Source organism: Zootoca vivipara, chromosome 16, assembly GCF_965207765.1.
Source record: "Zootoca vivipara chromosome 16, rZooViv2.hap1.1, whole genome shotgun sequence".
NCBI classification, from domain to species: Eukaryota; Metazoa; Chordata; class Lepidosauria; order Squamata; family Lacertidae; genus Zootoca; species Zootoca vivipara.
Genome location: NC_142599.1, coordinates 17946321 through 17967455, shown reverse-complemented (window position 1 = coordinate 17967455; position 21135 = coordinate 17946321). Strand labels below are relative to the sequence as shown.

The window sequence follows — 21135 nt, the reverse complement described above, 5'->3', positions numbered from 1 at the left end:
CGCGCACGGCGACAAGACTTCCGGGTTTGCCGACTTTGGAAGTCGAAACCTTCGGAAGTCGAGTCATTCAGATGTCGAGGGGCCACTGTAATAGCATCTACATTTTGGGACTCTCTGCCTGGACATCAGGCAAATGCCTTTGCTCTACGCCAGGCATCCCCAAACTGCGGCCCTCCAGATGTTTTGGCCTACAACTCCCATGATCCCTAGCTAACAGGACCAATGGTCAGGGACGGTGGGAACTGTAGTCCAAAACATATGGAGGGCCGAAGTTTGGGGATGCCTGCTCTACGCAGTTAGATGCCTGCTTGAAACATTTTTGTTTAAGCAAGACTATCCAGACACTCAGGATATTGAGATGTGTTTTATCCCTCTTTAGGATGGCGCTGTGGTCTAAACCACTGAGCCTCTTGGGCTTGCCGATCAGAAGGTCGGCGGTTCGAATCCCTGTGACGGGGTGAGCTCCCGTTGCTTGGTCAGCTCCTGCCAACCTAGCAGTTCAAAAGCCAAAAAGTGCAAGTAGATAAATAGGTACCGCTCCGGCAGGAAGGTAAACAGTGTTTCCATGCACTGCTCTGGTTTTCGTGTTCCATTGCGCCAAAAGTGGTTTAGTCATGTTGGCCACATGACCCAGAAAAACTGTCTGCAGACAAATGCCAGCTCCCCCGGCCTGAAAGCGAGATGAGCGCCGCAACCCCAGAGTCGTCTGCGACTGGACTTAACTGTCAGGGGTCCTTTACCTTTTCATACCTGTTTTTAAATTGAGTTGTTTTTTAAAAAAATGTTTTCTTTTATATATTTGCAAACCGCCAAGAGGTTTTCCAACAATCAAGCAGCATATACATTTTTTGCTTAAGTAAATGTTGGAAAATGGAATAAAAATAGCTTTACGAAACGTTAACAACAATACAGAAAATGACAGCAGGCCGTTAATAGTACATAGTAATCTTAATAGTACATAGTGCTTATTTTAGTTAATAAATTGTGTATACTGCTGGATTGTAGAAAAGAAAAGAAAAACCTCAAAGCAGCTTATTAAAAAATTAAACAATGGAATCATCAGCAAAAAAGAGAGAGATAGAAACAACTATTTAAAACCTTCAGAAAAATAATTAACATCACTGATAAACTCCCCCCTCCAATCAAAACACCTGTCAGCATTTTATATGTCTGAATAGGGTTTGCCTGAACAATTTTTTTTTGTAGCAGACACCACAAAGAGTGCATGAAGACACTGTCTAATATCAGTCAGCAGGGAGTTCCAAAGAGTGGGAATAGATTACGACATCTCTCAGCCTTAGCCAGCACAGCCAAGTTGTAGTTTGAAACATCTGGAGGGCATCAGGCTGTATGAGTGACATCCCATCAGATGTCAAAGAGAACAACAACTACCAGATTTTTAGAAGACATCTGAAGACAGGGAGGCTTTTAATGTTTAATTGATTATTTTATTTTATTTTTCTGTTGGAAACCGCCCAGTGTGGCTGGGGAAACCCAGCCAGATGGGCGGGGTATAAATATATTATTATTATTATTATTATTATTATTATTATTATTATTAATTATTGATTTTCTCAGCTTGGTCATGTGGCTAAATGGGGGAGGGGCAGCATTTCTTTGCTGGGCATGGTGTGAGGAGGGGGGGGCTGCATTTAGTGGTGTGAGAGAGATGATGCTTGGCTCCCAGAGGAGCTCAAAGAGTAAGTTTTATTTTGGCAACTGACACCCACCAGCATTTGAACCAATTAGTTTCCAGCCCCAACTCAAAGTCCTGGTTTTGACCCATAAAGCCTTAAACGGCTCAGGACCGCAATACCTCAAGGACCGCCTCTTTCCATATGAACTTACCCAGACCCTGAGATCATCTTCCGAGGGCCTCCTTCGTGTCGAGGGTGGCAACACAAGAACGGGGCCTTCTCTGCAGTGGCTCCCCATCTGTGGAATGCTCTCCCCAGGGAAGTTCGCCTGGCGACTTCATTATAACCCTTAGGCAAAAATGTTCCTCTTTCACCAGGCTTTTGGCTGATCAATAGGGCGGTTCATAAAAAGCTCTTTTTTTTTTGGAAAATGCCTGCTCCAAAGGTCTTATCTTACTACACCAGGGATTATATAGCTATATCTGAAATTTCATGCATATCAGTTAATATCCTGACCCTGCTCCACTGAATTGAAATTTCAGCCTTCACAACATTGGAAAACGGCCAAGTAAACAGCTATTTTCATCAAGGAGGGTCAAGATATTAACTGATATGCATGAAATTTCAGATATAGCTATATAATCCCTAGTGTAGTAAGAGAAGACTTTAGGAGTAGGCTTCTTTTTTTTAAAAAAAAAAAGAAGAAGTTTTTTATGAACCGCCTTACTGATCAACACGCAATGCCCTTTTAAGACGTGTGGTGGAAATGTGCTCGTTTTTGTTTTTTATTATGTATTTTGTGTTTTTTTTATATTGTGATTTTATGTTGTCACCACCCTGAGGCCTCTGGATGTAGGGTGGCATACAAATTCAACTAAATAAACAAACAAAACAACACACTCCTTGCTGTTTTCTCACAGGCATCTGGCTGGCCGTTGTGAGAACAGAATGCTGGACTAGGTGAGCCTTTGGCCTCATCCAGCCGGCCTCTTCTTATGACCTTATGCTGCTTTGCCCAGTTTACTGGTGGGTGTCCCTGGAGGCACAGGAATTTAAGCCAGAGTGGCTTGGCAACCCAAATAAAATTATTGAGTAAATAAAAATATTAGCAAACAAACAAACAAACAACAGGCAGTCCAACAACAACAATAACAACAACAATAACAACAACAACAGGCAGTCCCAGTTTTGATCCCCAGCATGTCTAGGTTTGAAGTCCTGGATAGATGCTGCCAGTCTGTGTATACAGTGCTGAGCTAGATGGACGAATGGTCTGAATCAGTAAACCTTTGTAGAATCGAGCATCCATCTGCCTTGCATGCATTAATAATAATAATAATAATAATAATAATAATAATAATAATAATATATTATTTATACCCCGCCCATCTGGCCGGGTCCCCTCTCTGGGCGTCTTCCAACACACATTAAAACACATTAAAATATCACAGATTAAAAACTCCCCTAAACAGGGCTGCCTTTAAGTATTTTCTAAATGTCAGGTAGTTTTTTATCTCTCTGACCTCTGATGGGAGGGCGTTCCACAGGGTGGGCGCCACTACCGAGAAGGCCCATGGTTCCCTGTAGCTTTGCTTCTCGCAGTGAGGGAACCGCCAGAAGGCCCTCGGCGCTGGATCTCAGTGTCCGGGTTAAATCCCTGGCATCTCCAAGGAGGGCTGCAAATGTCCTTCACCTGCAACCATTGAGAGCTGCTGCCAGTCGGTGCAGACACTGCTCTATCTATCTATCTATCTATCTATCTATCTATCTATCTATCTATCCCTGCAGGATCAGGCTAATGGCCTGTCCTGTCCTGTCCTGCACTAGATTCTCAGAGGCCAGCCAAACATCCCAGTGGGAATCATGCAAGCAGGACTCGAGTGCAAGAGCAGCTCTCACTGCTTGTGGCTCTCAGCAATGGGCATCCAGAGGTCGTCTTGAGCTGGACGAACTGGCGGTCTGATTCAGCAGTAGGCAGCTTCCTCTGTCTGAAACCAGCCTTCCTCTGTGGGAGCTGTTTTAGATTTTAAGAACCTGCCAGACCCGGTCAGCGGCCCATCGAGTCCACTGCCTCCTGCAGCACCGAGTTCCGTGATTTAAGGGCATGTCGCCTGCCGACATCTTTCCTTTCGTCCCGAATCGTCCAAATGTTCAGCTGAGTTCTAGTGAGAAATGACGTGCTTGTGTTCACCAAGTGGATAGGGTGGGGGGGGATTAATCTGGCAGGAAGAAGTTTTCCCTCCTAGCCTCTTAATTAATGAATTAATTAAGCCATGCTTAATTTTGCAAGAGGAATGAGAAGGGTTGTTTAGTTGGTTGTTGGTGCACGGTGCTGATAACGCCAAGGTTGCAGATTCGATCCCCGGCTGCATATTCCTGCGTTGCTGGGTGTAGGGCCTAGAATTCAGTGTTGCCCAACCTTGGGTCTCCAGCTGTTTGTGGACTACAACTCCCATCATCCCTAGCTAGCAGGACCAGTGGTCAGGGGCGATGGGAATTGTAGTCCGAAAACGGCTGGGGAACCAAGGTCTGGAAACAGTGGACTAAACGACCCCCTGGGTCCCTTCCAACTCTATGATTCTATGTTTCTTTGACAAGCTGGGGATTTGGGGCTGAGGGCTGCCCCTTCCTAACATTGATCTTCCTTCCTGGGACTCTGGGAGTTGCTCACGCTGCCTGTGCTGGCAATGCTCCTTCTGTTATTGTTTTAAGTGCGTATAAACTCTGGGAGGAGCTCCGAAGTGTTCTTGGCCAGATTCCCAGCTGTGTGATGCATAAACTCTCCTCTGTTCCCAAGCCGACAAGCACGCTCCTTTCCCTCTCTCTGCCTTGCAGATTCCCGCCGGGACCAGCCCTTCCAGCGATCCGGCTCTGTGCTGGACCGCGCACGAAAGTTCAGCTCGGAGCCCCCCAAGCCGGCGGGCTCTGCGGCCACGCCCCGGAAGGCGGAGAGTGGGGGCAAAGGCGCCCGGATCCTGCAACAGCAGCAACAGCTCCTGAACCCCCCGCGTGCAGGAGACTTACCTGTCGGGGCACGGGGTGGCAGGAGTGGCACTGCCGGTCGTGCCCTCCAGGATGCCAGCAGGCAGCGGGGTGAAGAGGAGCAGCAGACGGCCAAGCCCTCCGCCATCCAGGCAAAGACCGGGACAGTGAGGCCTCCTGCCGAGAGTCCGGCCGGCCCTAAAGAGGCGGGCGGCCCCCGGGGGCGGAGCCAGGCCGGCCAATGGCAGGGGAGCAAGTGGGCACCTGCCCGCCCCTCTGCTGAAAACACTCCAGGGAGCTCCTCCGGCTCAAAGGAGCCCCATGCCCCCCCGCTGAGCACTTCCTCCTCCTGCAGCCCTCTGCCAGCCCGGGCGCGCAACCTCGGCGGCACCGAGCCCAGCGACGAGATGAAGACCCTCTTCACCATCGAGATCAAGGATGGCCGCACCCAGCCCATCAGGAGCCACATCGTGGGGGCGCCAGGGAACCAGCGGGCAGGTGAGTGGCGCCTCGGGTTGTGCATTTGCGTTATCGTCCGGGGCCCTCGGGCGTTGGCGCGGGGGCAAAATGGTCTTATAGGCACTTCTTGCCCGCTCTGCGGAAGTTCCATAGGCAGAGCACCCAGCAATTCGTTCGCTGTGATTCCTGCATTGCGGCGGGTCAGACTAGATGACCCACAAGGTCCCTGCCCACTCTTGGGATTCGGCTTCTTCTCGGTTTGGCTCCTTTTGGACAGAATCGTTTATTTATTGCGTTCCTAGCCTGCCTTTCCTGCAGAGAGCTCAAGGCAGCGCGCTCTGTTCTCGCTCCGTTCTCACAACAACCCTGTGAGGTAGGTCAGGCTGAGAGATAGTGACTGACCCAGAGTTGCCCAGTGAGTTTCACCTGGCTGAGCGTGGATTCAAACCTCAATCCCTCCCGGGTTCTAGTCGGACACTAACTGTTCCATGATGGCACAATTGGGACCAGGCATCCCATAAAGTGACTTTTGAAGTGGATCTGGTCTTGTAGGAACCTTCAAGGCAAGTGAGGAGCATTTTGCCGAAAGGAGTGGAATTTCCGGGACAGCAGGCAGGGCAGACAAGGCGTGTTTTGCACCTTGTGGATTTCTCCCCCCGACTAAAGTTCTGCCCAGAGAAGCCTCTTTCCCTGTCTGTGGCACTACCTGCTTGTTAAATTTCTGCCTCTTCTGCACCCATTAAAGCTCTGAGCCTTTGCCCACAAAATGCCAGCTGTTTCCCCCCAAAAATATGAAATTGCAGGACAGACTTGGATGTGAGTGGGTGTAGTTTGGTCTGGCAAACCTTCTGCACGGAGAGTCGAAAATCTTCAGACAAAATGCCACCAGCCTGCATGGAAATGGCAGCCTCTGCCAGCAGAAGTTTGTCTCCTGCTGCGGAGTTGCGAGTGCCGCTTTGCCCCAGGAACTTCATGCAGCACAAGTCAGAATGTTGGTCCATCTAGGTCAGTTTTGCCTTCACTGACTGGCAGCAATGACTTTGCAGGGGATCCTTCGCAGCCCAACTTGGAGAGGCTGAACCGAGGACCTTCCACCAATGCTTTCTGCATGAAGCTATGACCCACAGATTCTGCAAAATTGCATTTTGTTGCTGCTGCCCCTTTATAAAGGAATATATCTGTTATCCATAAGGTTTAAAAGGCTAGAGATTTGGGTGACGGGGGCTTCTCCTCTGGCCAGTGGGAATTTGCAGCTGCAGGTTGCATAGGTAATGTAGCAAACTGCCTTACACTGTTGGCCCACCCAGTTCAGCATTGTCTGCACTGACTGGCAGCAGCTGTCTGGGGGTTTTCAGGCAGGGGACATTCCTAGCCCCACCTGGAAGGGGCTGCTGGAGATTGAACCTGGGACCTTCTGCATGCAAAGCAAGCAGATAATCTGCCGCTGAGTTTACAGCCCTTCTCTTGAAGGATAAATTAAGATTTTACTCCTCAGGGTTTCGGTTTGGTTTTTTTTTTTAAAGAGCTGAATTAAATAGGAAGCTGCCTAATATTGAATCAGGACGCTGGTCTGTCCAGCAGCAGCTATTCAGGGTTTCAAGTGGGAATCATTTCCAGCCGTCTCGGGAGATGCTGGCGGGGATTGAACTCGGGAACTTCTGCATGCAAGGCGCTTGCTCTACCACTGAGCCAGAACACTTCGCCGTAATTGCACGATGTTTCCAGTGAGATAGAGACAGAGAGGCTGGTGAAAGGTTGCCCTGGGTGAAGCAGCAGCAGCAGCAGCGTGTGTGTGTGTGTGTGTGTGTGTGTGTGTGTGTGTGTGTGTGGTCTCGGCGCTTGGAAACTTATCCTGGTGGGATAAACTTCTGTCGCTGTGGCCGGAGCGCGTTGGATTGATCTTCTCAGGGATTGGGTGCAAATTCAGATCATCCCCCCCGCCCACGAAGCCTTTGAAGTCTTGACTTTTTATTTTGAGCCAGTGGTGGTGGTGGTGGTGTGGTCAGAGTGTCAGACTTAGGACATGGGAGAACAGGGTTCGAATCCCCCTCTTGGCCATGAAGCTCACCGGGTTGCCCCCTTTGGCCCGTTGCAGCTTCTCAGCCTGGCCTACCTCACAGGGTTGTTGAGGGGATTAGATGAGGATTGGGGTGTAAAAGGCAGGATATAAGCACACACACATGTACCCATTTATGCTGCAATTTCATTTTAAAGCGAGGAATGCAACGGAGATACGCGAAAACCACATGAATGTTCGTAACACCGCATCCTCAGCTGGAGAGGATGTTTCCTTTAATCACCCTGGTTTTTGATTCAGCCCAATTCTCTACAAGAACTTCTGCCAACCTGGCGCCCTCCAGAGGTTTGGGAAGGCACCTTCGGTCAGCCTTATGGCTGTGCTGACGGAGGCTGATGGGAACTGTCGTTCAAAACACCTGGAAAGGCGGCAGGTTAGAGAAAGCAATTCTGGGCACTTGGTGGGTTCGGAGCTTGGAAGTAGATTTGCCATGCTATCCACTCCCTTCCCCATCTAGAACAGGCTCATTCCCGGAGGCTGGTGCACGGCGGCAGAAACTTGGATATATTTCACGATCTCAGCTACGTTACCTGGACTGCAGCTTGCCGCTTTCTGTTTTCTATTAGGAGAGCACCAGCCGCTTTTTCAAAAGTGTCTGGTTTGTAGCCCACCAAGTCTCCAGGGTTTGGGGAGAAGGGCTGGTGGCAATGCGCCAAGTCTACGCTGGCGAAAAAACAGGCCCTCCCCGCCTTGTGCCCTTTGTGGTTCCTTACCTACTCCAGCCGAGCAGGTAGGCGCAAGCTTTGGGGAGAAGGGACTTGGTGCTCTTTAGCTCAGGTATGCCTTGGAACACACGGGCCAGCTTGTTTCTACAAAGGGAACGAATAAGTTCAGAACTTAATGTGGACTAGTAACTTGTGCATTTCATGTGGACTGGCAACTTGTGGGCTTAAAAGCTGGCAAAATCTTGAAGCCCCAGTTTGGAGCCCTCCTCTTGCCCTGACTCCTGGCCGCTGGTTCTGACACCTGTGCCTTCTCCCCATGCCACAGAACTCACCCTGGGGTTGAGAAGCACTCCCCTTCGAATCACCACCAGCAGCATCGACAGTTCCAGCCATGGTGGCAGCAGCTCCAGCCTTAATAAGGTGAGTCTTCCCTCTCCCTGCCCTTCTTCTGCTTTTCTTTCTTTCTTTCTTTCTTTCTTTCTTTCTTTCTTTCTTTCTTTCTTTCTTTCTCTCTCTCTCTCTCTCTCTCTCTCTCTCTCTCTCTCTCTCTCTCTCTCTCTCTCTCCCTCTCTCCCTCTCTCCTTCCTTCCTTCCTTCCTTCCTTCCTTCCTTCCTTCCTTCCTTCCTTCCTTCCTTCCTTCCTTCCTTCCTTCCTTCCTTCCTTCCTTCCTTCCTTCCTTTGATCATGCCTATTTCTGCAGGTGGGGGAAACTTAAAAAGTCACCTTGGCAGTCCACGAAGCCGTGGAGCCTCAGGGAAGGCAGAGGGCTGTGTCAGTTCTGCAGTTGCAAGAGGCAGAGCGAAGGGCACAGCCTGGGCTCTGCGCAGGAGAGGCGGTGACTGTCTAATGTCCGGCATCCTGTTCTCACAAGGTTCCGCCAGATGCCTCAGTGGGTAGCCAGCAAGCAGGACCCCAGCAGAAGATTTGGGATTCGGAAGCCTCGCTGCCTCCAATGGCGGAAGCAGAGCGTAGTTCCTATGGCTAGTAGCCATTGATACCCCTCTCCTCCATGAATTTGCCCAATCTTCTTTTAAAGCCACCACCAACTCCTGTGGGAGGGAGTTCCACAGTTTAACTATGCGCTTCATTAAGAGGGTCTCCCCCCCCCCCCGTTCCAAATCTTTCAAAATTCATTGGATGTCCCTGAGTTCTAGTGTTACGAGCGAGAGAGAGAGACCCAAACTTTTCTCCATCCACATTCTCTTTGCCAGGCATTTTTTTTTAACACCTCAATCTTACTCGCCTTCCCTCTAAACCAGGGTTTCCCAAAGTTGGGCCTCCAGCTGTTTCAGGACTACAATTCCTATCATCCCTGACCACTGGTCCCGCTAGATAGGGATGATGGGAGTTGTAGTCCTAAACCAGGGTTTCCCAGGCTTGGGGGGCCTCCAGCTGTTTTGGGACTACAACTCCCATCATCCCTGACCACTGGTCCTGCTAGGTAGGGATCGTGGGAGTTTTAGTCTGAAGACAGCTTAAAGACCCTGCTCTAAACTAAAAAAAACAACGCAAGGTCCCCCTCATGGGGGACGTGAACCATTTGGGGTGCCCTTTTCTGAACCAGCTCTGCAACATCTCTCCCCCCACCCCACTCTGCCAGCGCTCCCAGCCATGCCCTGGCTGCCTCTCACAGCCTGGTTGTGGAGCATGCCGGCAGCTCTCCTGCCCAGGCTAATTAGCCTAATGCCTCGTCCCGCTTGTCCCTGCCGGCCTGTCGCCTCTCGTTAAGGCATTATGCGACCTGCGGCTCCGGAATCCGGGTGGGCTGCCTCGAGGAGCTGCGCTGACAGGCGACAGGGTTGTGCCAACTCTTGCCGGGTGGGCCTCTGGGTTGCCGTCCCCTGCAGGTGAGGGCGTGGGAAGGTTCCTGGTCCCAGGACGGGATGTGTGTGTGTGTGTGTGTGGCAGATGGCCAGGAGGGTGGAAGTGAAGGGCGAGATTGCGGGACGAACGAGGAGGAGCTGAGGCAGTTTGTAGGGCAGGGGATGCTCTGAGCGGGACAGAACAGCAACAGAGGGCTGTTCTGCCAGGTCGGGAATCCGATCACTCGCTCTTTTCATCAGCCATGTGCATTATTCAGCAAGCTGCTCAGGAGGCTGGAGCTCGGCCTGGAAATAGCCGCTCAGGTGAGCGGAGCTGGCCTCCTTTCTTCCCTCTCCCCGCATTCCTCTGCTCCAGCCCCCAACTTCAGGTTGGAGCAATATCCCTGCACCTCTGCCAGGCTGAGCTGCGTTGGGACTCTTTGCCGTGTGTGTGTTCCCCCACTCCTCGCCTCTGCTGCCTTGCAGCGAGTCTGACGACTGAGACAAGCAACGGGGTGGTCTAGCAGCGTTGGCAGACAGGAGCGGGTGGTGGGTTGGGACTTTGTCCTTGCTTCACAGCCACAGCAGAGGGAGGCCGTGCCAGTCTGTGCTGCTTCAGACAGCAGGTATGGGATCGAGTGCTTAAATGCTCCCCCGTAGCAATTTTTTTAAAATTCATGCACAGGGAAAGCTAGCTCCACAGGAAGAAAGGTTCCTCTTTTCCGTGTACTAGCTTTCTCACTGCAGGGATCCCCCCATGTAAAACCATTTGGCGATATGATCCCTCGCCTGCGATTTGTAGTGATGCATTTCAGTTCAGACACAAGTTGATTGCCTCATCTGCTGTTGGCATGACTTGTTTCCTGCCTCCGTAATAGGAGGGATGGTCTCCTTTATCCCGGAATGGTTTTTTTCAGTAGTTTTCGTACCCACACCACACCCTGTGAACCCAGGGCTGCCCTGCAGCTCCATACAGGACCATTATGTACTCCCCAGGGAAGTTTGCCTGGCCCCTTCATTATACACCTTTAGGTGCCAGGCAAAAATGTTCCTTTTCATCCAGGCCTTTGGTTGACTCAGTTTATATCCAATGCCCGTTTGTGTGTGGTTTTTTTTGGGGGGGAGCTATAGGCTTGTGTATTTTGTGGTTTTATATCTTGATTTTATTCTGTGACCTCTGGGTATAGGGCAACAACAATCCCATTTCTACTGTTTGGGCCAGGATTTTGGCTTTTGGGTGCTAAATCGGATGTCCCGAGATTCTTCCTCTTTTTCTTTCATTTTTTTTATTACTACTATTTTATTTTCAGTTTTTCATCATTAACATCCTTCAAACTTAAATTCAGCAATATTTATACAATTGCGGGATTCCCTGAACCCCCAGACTTCCCTCCTCCCCCTTCTGGTTTTCCACAGATACATTTTTTTAAAAGATTTTTTTAACTGCATCAAATTACACTTATCCAACTTTAATTAAATCCTTGCCTGTTAAAAATCACAAGTGCTATATCAATCCTGCTAACGTCTTCAAATCTTTACATTGTTTCTTAATGCACTCCACGAATTTATACCGTTCTTCTTTAAATTTACTATCATCTTGGTGTCTGATCTTCCCAGTCGTTTTCGCCTGGGAAGACGAATTTCAGCACAGTCTGTCATTTTCACTACCCACTCTTCCTCGGTTGGTGTTTCCTCTTCCATCTTTTTCTTTCAAAGCAAGCTGCTGGTCCCTGTTTGCAGCAGTCGCATCTTCCCTCCTTCGCATCCCCCTGCCCTGAATTGACCAGCGCCTGCAGCCCCCAGGGGTGTTCTGCCTAGGGCAGTGTTCTTTCTGGATCTGGAGCCAATAAGCACGCCGGTGGGTGAAGAAAAAGCAATGCTTTATTTGTGTAAGGCCAAACAAATAACAGCAGGCATTTGCTGTTGTTGTTGTTTAGTCATTTAGTCATGTCTGACTCTTCGTGACCCCATGGACCATAGCACGCCAGGCACTCCTGTCTTCCACTGCCTCCCGCAGTTTGGTCAGACTCATTGGTGGCTTCAAGAACACTGTCCAACCATCTCGTCCTCTGTCGTCCCCTTCTCCTAGTGCCCTCAATCTTTCCCAACATCAGGGTCTTTTCCAGGGAGTCTTCTCTTCTCATGAGGTGGCCAAAGTATTGGAGCCTCAGCTTCACGATCTGTCCTTCCAGTGAGCGCCCAGGGCTGATTTCCTTCAGAATGGATAGGTTTGATCTTCTAGCAGTCTATGGGACTCTCAAGAGTCTCCTCCAGCACCATGAAGCAAATTATGCTATCATAAGTCAGCAAACCTTCAACTGGGGATGTAAAAGGGAAAGAGACATGTCACCTAACTCCTCGAAATAACAATGGTCTTCTGCGTTTCCTCTACAGGGGGCACCCTTCCCCTGACATCACAAGGGAGCCCCTGCCTCTCCCTGCACTGGGTCCAGCCTACCCCCCCCCCCCACAGCCCGGCCACCTGGCCCAGCTCCATCATCCTGTCTTTGTCTGTCACCGGGAAGCGTCCCTCTGGACGACGAGAATAGCTGCCCCGGCCACACAAAAGACCCCGCTCAGCCCCGCCGGTCACCAGAGAGCCGTGGTCCTGCCATTCGGGACTTCTCGGGGCTCCTCTGCACTCTCTTTCCCGGCGCTGCCCCTCTGCGCCATGCCCGGGGTGCCCACCCCCAGCCCGGAGCTGCCCCTCTTCGAGGAGGCGCCCTTGCGACAAGCTCTGCAGGAGGTCCGCCAGGAGTTGCAGGCATGGCGTCATGCCGTCGAGCACCGTGTGGAGGTGGCCCTGGGCTCGGTGCGCCCGCTGGCTGCCGCCCTCGCCCAGCTGCGGGAGGAGAATGCCGCCCTGCGGGCCGAGCAGCGGCGGCTCAGCCGGGACGTGGCGCTGCTCACCCTCTACCTGGGCGAGGAGGAGAAGGACCCCAGCACCCTGCTGCTGGAGGCGGAAGATCCCTGCGCCCACTTTGCGGGCACCGAGGAGGCTGGGCAGCCAACGGCCCACCCGCCCACCTTCGCCAGCACCCGGAGGCACTCGGAGGTCCACCTCTCTCGCAGCGGGAGTTTTGTGAGTCGTGGCTCTTACGCCAAACATGGGTAGGGGCAGGTTAGGGGCGTGCAGGGATGTGTGCCCCCCCTCCCTGTGCCCTGGCTGCCCATCTCGTTCCTATCCGGCAGGCGTTGTAGTTAGGCTTGGGCAACGTAGCAATGCATTGCATGAAACCAGTTGAAAGTTACAGTCGCAAGAGTGATTTCAGGATTTCGGAGTAGGCGATGTATCATGAATTCCACCCTCCACCCCACCCCCGGCCGCAGTGGCCTTGCGCGCTTGAATATGGAGAGCCTGGCCAGGCCACCTGATACTCACCCGCTCCTGCCACCCCACCCCCCCGCAGCCCAGCTGCCACCCCCTGGAGCCCAAGACAAGAGTGGGGAAGGAGAACAAGGTCCCAAACAGAGAAGGTTGCATATTCAAGATGATGGACTATGCCGAAATGGCAAAATTGACAGGGAGAATCAGGATGATAGAGGATGGAAAGGAAAAAAAATATAGATTTCAAATTCAAATTTCCATTTGTAACCACAGAATTATTACTTTACAAAGTGTTATATTGGTCCTGCTAACGTTTTTAACTGTGTACAGTGTTCTTTAAGATACTGTACACAGTTAAAAATGTTAGCAGGGCCAGTATAACACTTTGTAAGGTAATAATTCTGTGGTTACAAATGGAAATTTGAATGTAAGTTTGGATGATACTATAAGATGCAGTATAAAAGGAAGTATGTTGGAAATCACGGGGGAGCGGAGGGAAGTCCAAGGATTCAGAGAATCCTGTTGATGTAGAAACTCTGTTATACCGTATTGGAATGCAAGAGTTATTTGTAAAAACTGAAAATAAAAATGATAGATAGATAGATAGATAGATAGATAGATAGATAGATAGATAGATAGATAGATAGAGTGGGGCTTACCTGCCTGCCAGCCCTGCCTTCATTTTTTCCCCTGGCTGTGCCTTTTTTCCTTTGCACCGATCACAGAGCCACCTCTGGTGCTCCGGAGGGTGGCTCCCGGTAGCTGCCGCTTGCATGGCGCCGGTGGGAGGCTATCATCGGGTTAAGCCGCAGCTGGCAGCTCCAGGGATCCAGCGGTGCCATGTCATGCGGTTCCCTGGCTGATGCACCTGGGGCAGAAGCTGCACAGGGTGGCGCCGGTTGTCTGCGTGGCCGGCCACTGCCTTCTTCCTCCCAGCCCTGCTGTCAGAGCAGGGATCAAACCTAGGACTTTCGGTTCGCGAAGCAAATGCCCTGTCCTTTAGCTAGAGCTCTTCCACCCCCCCCCCCGCGCTGACTTTTGTAGTGTATGTACCTATGTACCTATGTGTATGTATGTATGTACCTATCATGGTTTCCCAGCCCTAGCATGTTCCCTGCTCCTGCCTCCCCAACCCCAGCCACTCTGCTTCATTAAAGAAACAGCAATTTGAAGTAATGTTATGTAATAAAGAAGGGTGCCTCTGGGCATGTGCAGAGGGCCGAGCTGAGCAGGTGCTGCTGATGCCTATAGGGTTACGGGTGAACGTCAGGCTTCTCCCAGAAGCCCGGGCTACACACACACACACACACACACACACACACACACACACACACTTAGAAATAAGCATATATGTACTGTACTGTATATCGTTTAAGCAACTTTCTCCCCTGGCACCAATCGGTGGGTTTGTGGGAGGAAGTTTTGAAGTTCATGGTCACCCTTTATCGTGGGCAAATGTCACGCCAGCCCTCTCCTGCTCGTCGCAGCGCCAGGCTGGCAAGCGCACCCCTCTCGGCCTTGGATTGGAGCTGGCACGGAGCAGGCTGTTTGTGCCCCCCGCTCAACCCACCCAGGGTGGATTAGCTGCCTCTCTGTTTGGGATTACAGCCGCCTGCTCGAGTGACAGGTGTGCAGAGCCCAGTGGTTGTGGCTTGGCACTTTACCTGCTCCAGCCAGGCCCTTACTCCTCCTCCTCTTCATGCCAGCTGGGGGGGGGGCGATGCGAAACAGCTGCCTGGAGTCACCTTTCACTGGCCGAGAGCCAGGGAGGCGCGTGAGTGGCAGCCTCCCCAGCCACGGCTTGTTAGAAAGGCTCCTTCTCTTTAGAAGCAGCTGAGCTCTGGGGCCCCTAGCCAAGAATCGGCGAGCCCCGCTAGCAGCTGGGCCCCTCTCCTGTTGTTGATCTCGTGGTGCTGGCGGTTTTGTGCTGGGATTTGCCAGAAGCCTGTGGGACAGCGTCCCACCGTCAACAAGGACCTGTCAAGTTGTAAATTGGAGCTTTTGCAGACAGAGTGGGGGACTGCAGTGTGGAGACTGCTTAGCTGTGATTCTTGCATTGCAGGGGGTCCCTTCCAACTTCACAATGCTATGATTCTGTGGTTAACTAGAAAAGCGATCTCCGTTCCTTGTTTGGAGCACCCGTAACCCCCTACATGCAACAGCGGATGGGCTTTTCTTGGGATGACAAGCCGGCGGCTGTTCAAATGAACTACATCTCCCATCATCCCACACAGAGACACATTGGCAGATTCCTCTAGTGGCGTAGGAGAGCTGAAAATACAGTCGTACCTTGGTTTTCGAACAGCTTATTTCCTGAACGTTTTGGCTCCCGAACGCCACAAACCCGGAAGTGACTGTTCTGGTTTGCGAACTATTTTTGGAAGCCAAATGTCCGGCAGGGCCTCCGATTGGCTGCAGGAGCTTCCTGCAGCCAATTGGAAGCCGAACGGACTTCCGGAACGGATTCCATTCGACTTCCGAGGTATAGCTGTAATGCCAACATATTTCACATCTGGTATCCAATGCACCCCTTTGGTTTCAGATGGTACATGGGTCGATGAATCTAAAACAACCAGGGCACAAAAAAAATTCGCGGCTCTCTAGCAGCTCATTTACCAGAAGGCAATTATTTTAGCCTTAACATTGGAAGTGTCTACTCAATCCTGACCAAGCTTAAGCCCCTTGATGTATCCTTTACTCTAGGGCAGACATGGCCAAACTTGGCCCTCCAGCTGTTTTGGGACTACAACTCCCATCACCCCTAGCTAACAGGACCAGTGGTCAGGGATGATGGGAATTGTAGTCCCAAAACACCTGGACGTCCAAGTTTGGCCATGCCTGCTCTAGGGGGATTAGTTTGGCACTGGCATGGAAGGTATGGAAGGTGGCACCGTGAAAACGGGGTCTTTTCTGTGGTGGCCTCCTGCTTGTGGGATGCTCTCCCCAGTGGGGCTTGCCTGGTGCTTTCATTATGTATCTTTAGGCACCAAGGGTTAAACAATCTATGGCCTTCTAAACTGGGGGGGAAGCGTAATCGTTTTTGTTTGTCATTACGGCATGCATTTTTGTGCTTCCGTATTGTAAACTGGCCTGTGACCCTCTGCTGAAAGGCAGGGTAGAGATTTAATAAATAATGGCAATGACAATTGCTGCCCCGCACCCTCTTGTCTGATATAGGCAAGTGTTGGTGCCCTTGTGGTGTCTTTTAAACCTGGCGAGCATCCCAAGTGGCATTGTGTGTGGGTCGTGTTGACAGGGAGCTGGCATTGTGCTCCCGAGTCCCTGCAGTGAGGTGCCAGCTCCACCCTGATCCCTGATCAGCAAACCGCTTCTGAGTAAGCCCTTCTAATCTCCCCCTAGAAATCCCCTGACACAGTTTATCAGGGAGCTTCGTGTTGGAGCCGGCCCGTTAACCAAAGAGCCGCTGTCCCCTCGGTAGATGCATGCCTGTGTGTATTTGAAAACAAGTGTTTTTTTAAAGTATGGAACTCGCCTCTTGGAGAATCTCTGCTCTCTTTTTAAAGAATACAATCAAGTTTCTAGTCCTTCTCATTTGCAAAGGTGTGCTTGGAATTTCAGGAGCCCTAGATGTTGCTGCATGAGATTTCCAGAGGAAATCAACAACAACAAAACAACAACAACAACAACAAATTTATATTTATATCCTGCCCTCCCCGGCCAAAGCCAGGCTCAGAGCAGCTAACAAGTAGTAAACATAGCACAGTGTACATAAAATCACACAGTCAATTAATTTTAATCACAGGACCACAAAGGTTGCCTCGTCCAATTCCCTGCAATGCAGGAACCTTTTGCCCATTGTGGGGCTCGAACTCACAACCTGAGCTTCAGAGTCTCATGCTCTGCTGACGGAACTATGATTATCTCCTATCTGCCACCCCCTCCCTTCCTAACGAACACTAGCTTTGGCTTAGCAGTTGAAAAAGTGTGTTATAGTGGTTAGAATGTTGGACTAGGATCAGGGAGACCAGGGTTCGAATTCCCACTCGGCCATGAAGCTCACTGGGTGTCTCCTTGGGCCAGTCACTCACTCACCCCCTAATCCACCTTGCAGGGCTGTTGTGAGGATAAAATTCTTACCATATCTCTTAGTGTGGTGTACACGTGATAAGAAAGTAAGGGAATTAAGATTAAATTGTTTGTTTGACCCGCTATTTGTTCAACGATACAGGTAATGACTGTGGCATTTCCTTTTCCAAGTATGCAGAAGTATTTGTCATACAGCAGGGGTCAGCAAACTTTTCCAGCGGGGGGCCGGTCCACTGACCCTCAGACCTTGTGGGGGGCCGGACTATATTTTGGAAAAAAATATGAACGAATTCCTATGCCCCACAAATAACCCAGAGATGCATTTTAAATAAAAGCACACATTCTACTCATGTAAAAACATGCTCATTCCCGGACTTTCCGTGGGCCGGATTGAGAAGGCGATTAGACCGCATCCGGCCCCTGGGCCTTAGTTTGGGGACCCCTAACCAATACAGTTAGACCTTGGATCCTGAACACCCTGCAGGTTGAATGTTTTGGCTCCCAAATGCCGCAAACCCAGAAGTGAGTGTTCCGGTTTGCGAACATTCTTTGGAAACTGAACGTGCGACACGACTTCTGTGGCTTCCGATTGGCCGCAGGAGCTTCCTGCGGCCAATCGGAAGCCGCGCTTTGGTTTCCAAACGTTTTGGAAGTCAAATGGACTTCCGGAACGAATTCTGTTCGACTTCTGAGGCACCACTGTATTTCGGCTGCATTCGTCTTCCGTGTTTGCACTGAATCTACTTTACTTCTGGTATTCTCTCTCCCTTCTTTATTTTCCTTTTGCAAACTTTTCCTTACAATTTTTTAAAAAAATCAATAAAAATTGCATGAAAGAAAAATGAAATTGGGGGGTGGGCTGGGGTGGAAACTAACTGACCCACCTTGAACTCCTTGGAGGAAAGAAGGTAAGACTATATAAATGGAATGAGTAAAAAAGAAAAATCAGCGAGGGGGATCCCGTGTATGCTCATTATGACCTTCCAAGTTGCTCTTGACCTACATTGGTGTAATCTTTTGGTTGTTGTTGCTTCAGATGGAAGCCGAGGTGCCGGGGCACTGCAAGGCAGAGGACTCGGCGTTGTCAAACGGCACCGAGAAAGAGAAGCCACAGGCCCAGGAGCTCCACCAGCAAAGCCGTCTGAGCGCTGAAGAGCTGAGCAAGATCGAGGAAGAACATGTGTTGGATAAGATGGTACGTGTGGCGACAGCGGCATGCTTTTGGGACTCCGCGGCACACAGCAGGGTGGTAACAGTCACAGCTGATTTTCTGGGTTGGGTATCTTGTGGGGAATGTTGAGGAAAGTAGGAGAGGATATATTGATTAAATATTATCCCTCCTCACTCAGGCTAGTGAGCGAGCAGCAGAGCACATTCCCTTGCAGATTGCTGGAAGCAAGTTGATGGATTCGTTAGAATCATTTAAGTTGAGCAGTCCAGTCTGGATTGTTCCTGGTCAGTTTCCCCTTTTATTTCCCTCTTAAAATAATAATAATAACACAACAGTCTTGATTGAAAGTAAGAGTAAAGTTTACTTACATTCAGTCCACAGTAGAATTCTGGAGGCAGGCTTTATCTTGTGGTTACAGTTACATTTGTAGAGAAAAGAAGTCTGAGCTAGGCCTCGGACTTTCTACCTTGTGGCTTCCATCCTCTGTAAGGATGAGCCTTGTGCTGCTGGCTAGGAGCCAGCAGAGAGCAAAAAAAAGGCAAAAGAGTAAAAGTAGATGGTTGTGTGACTAGCCCCTTTTTAGGGTCTGCCAGGGTCACGCCCATCGAGCTGGTTACATGCAGGGGGGGGGGAACGGGATGCTCCAGAGCAGGTATGACAGGAAGTCCTCCCTGTCTGGAGCAACATTCCCCTGTGTGTCCACTCTGGGCAACAGGAAATGTTGTATTTGACTGCTTCAGTGATGATATATTTCACATATCTCAGGTCAGGTAAGGGTGTGTGGCGGCTGTGGTGTAAACCACTGTGCTGCTTGGGCTTGCCGACTGGAAGGTCAGCGGTTTGAGGCCCCGTGACGGGGTGAGCTCCCGTTGCTCCATCCCAGCTCCTGCCAACCTAGCAGTTCGAAAGCACACCAGCGCAAGTAGATAAATAGGTACCGCTATGGTGGGAAGGTAAACAGCGTTTCCGTGCGCTGCTCTGGTTGCTTGCGCCAGAAGCGGCTTAGTCATGCTGGCCACATGACCCGGAAAAACTGTCTGCAGAAGCGAACAAATGCTGGCTCCCTCAGCTTGTAAAGCGAGATGAGCGCCGCAACCCCATCGTGGTTCGCAACTGGACTTAACTGTGAGGGGCCCCTTTCCCTTTAAGGGTGTGTGCATGTTTGTCTGTGTGTCTGGAGCAAATGTTTTTGTTCTGTGAACTGCCCTGAGACCTCCGGGTATAGGGCAGTATATAAATAAATTCAATAAATGTTTGGGAGAGGGTTTGGATCTGGGGTGGGTCGCCTCCTGTCACAAGCGGGTGTCATTTTGCTCGCTAGGGAGCATCCGAAAGGGTGTTGCTTATTTGTTTGTTTATTATATTTTGTATGCCACCCTTCATTTGAAGATTTCAGGGTGGCAGAAAATCAAAGTTGGAAGGGACCCCCAAGGGTCCTCTAGTCCAACCCCCTACAGTGCAGGAACCTCAGCTAAAGCATCCGTGACAGATGGCCATCTAACCTCTGCTTAAAAACCCCCAAAGGAGGGGAGTCCACTGTTGAACAGCTCTGAATGTCAGAAAGTTAGTTGGAATCTCCTTTCTTGTAACTTGAAGCCATTGGTTTTGAGTGCTACCCTCCGGAGCAGGAGAAAGCAAGCTTGCTCCATTCTTCCATGTGACAGCTCTTAAGATAGCTATCATATCTCCTCTCAGCCTCCTCTTTCCCATGCTAAACATATCCAGCCCCTTCAAAAACTCCTCATAAGACGAGACGCTTGATCATCTTGGTTGCCCTCCTCTGCACACGCTGCAAATGCAAAATAAAAACCACAAAATGCAGAATAAAAACAAGAACAAACCCCAAACCCATAACCAGCACCACCCCAACACATTTTAAAGGACATAATAATGTTAACCGGACCAAGGCCTGATTAAAGAGGAACCTTTTTGCCTGGTGCCAAAAGGTGTATAATGAAGGCACCAGGAGGACCTCCCTGGGGAGAGCATTCCCCAAACGGGGAGCCATTGCAGAAAAGGCCCTGTTCTCGTGTTGCCACGCTCCGGATCTCTGAAGATGATCTCAGGGCCTGGGTAGGTTCATATGGAGAGAGGCGGTCCTTGAGGTATTATGGTCCTGAGCCGTTGAAGGCATTATTGTCAAAACCAGCACTCTGATTTTGGACCTGGAAGCTAATTGTTAGATGAGGGGAAAGGTGCTGTCCTATTCTTGTGCTGCTCAGCCATGGCAGTGGCGGGAGAGGCCGGCCAACCAGCCAAGTCTCAGGGGGGTACTTGCCTGGAGGCAGAGTCCGTATGCAAGGTTCAGTCCAGTCCTAAGGTCAGGAGTAGCATAGTCAAACTATAGGGGGGGGGTCAAGAAAGCCGAGAGTCCAAGGTCCCGGGAAGCAAGAAGCGGCAAGGTCTGTCCAGGAACGACCAATGTTGTTGGTCCAGCTACTCACTGAGGCTGGAAGCAGTGCTTGGGAAAGCTGGAGCCAGCTGGTTCACACCAGGAGCAAGAAGGCTGATCAGCAGCAGGTGGAGTCACTCTGCCTTCTGCCCCTTCAGGTCAGGTGCAGCCAGAATGACCATGGAAACATAATGCAAAGGTGATGTTTTACCACTGAGCCCAAGGGCTTTACTTCAAAATAAGATAAGTTCCTAGTCCTCGTGGTTCCAAAATAAAGGGATGATCAAATTTAGAAGCTGCCTTATACTGAGTTATACTGCTGGTCCTTCTGAACATAAATAATAAAACCAAGGATCTAGAATCTAACTCCATATCGTCAACACTGACTGGCAGCATTTCTCCAGGTTTTTATTTTTATAATATATATTTATTGATTTTATAAAAACAGAACAAGAAAAACAAAACAGAAAACACACAAAATATACAGAACAGAACAGCATACCAACAATACAATAAAAAAGAAATATCCAATCAATCTTATATCACTAATCTTTATCGACTTCCTCCATTCCCT

General features: G+C 50.2%; 1 protein-coding gene and 1 long non-coding RNA gene across 12 annotated transcripts in view; one reads left to right on the top strand and one right to left on the bottom strand.

The window, feature by feature from the left end:
• SMTN (smoothelin) overlaps positions 1-21135 on the top strand; it is an 83910-nt gene that overhangs the window by 39597 nt on the left and 23178 nt on the right. For all 11 annotated transcript variants that reach the window (XM_088659816.1, XM_088659815.1, XM_088659817.1 and 8 more), the window contains 3 exons: positions 4473-5117; positions 8146-8240; positions 18035-18193. In XM_088659816.1, coding sequence (XP_088515942.1) covers positions 4473-5117; positions 8146-8240; positions 18035-18193 — 899 coding nt within the window. The remainder of the gene's footprint in view (positions 1-4472; positions 5118-8145; positions 8241-18034; positions 18194-21135) is intronic.
• LOC148683104 (uncharacterized) lies at positions 11487-14649 on the bottom strand. The gene is made up of 2 exons (XR_015947528.1): positions 13611-14649; positions 11487-11941 (listed from the first exon to the last, which is right to left on the bottom strand). It is a non-coding gene; the product is annotated as an uncharacterized LOC148683104 (long non-coding RNA).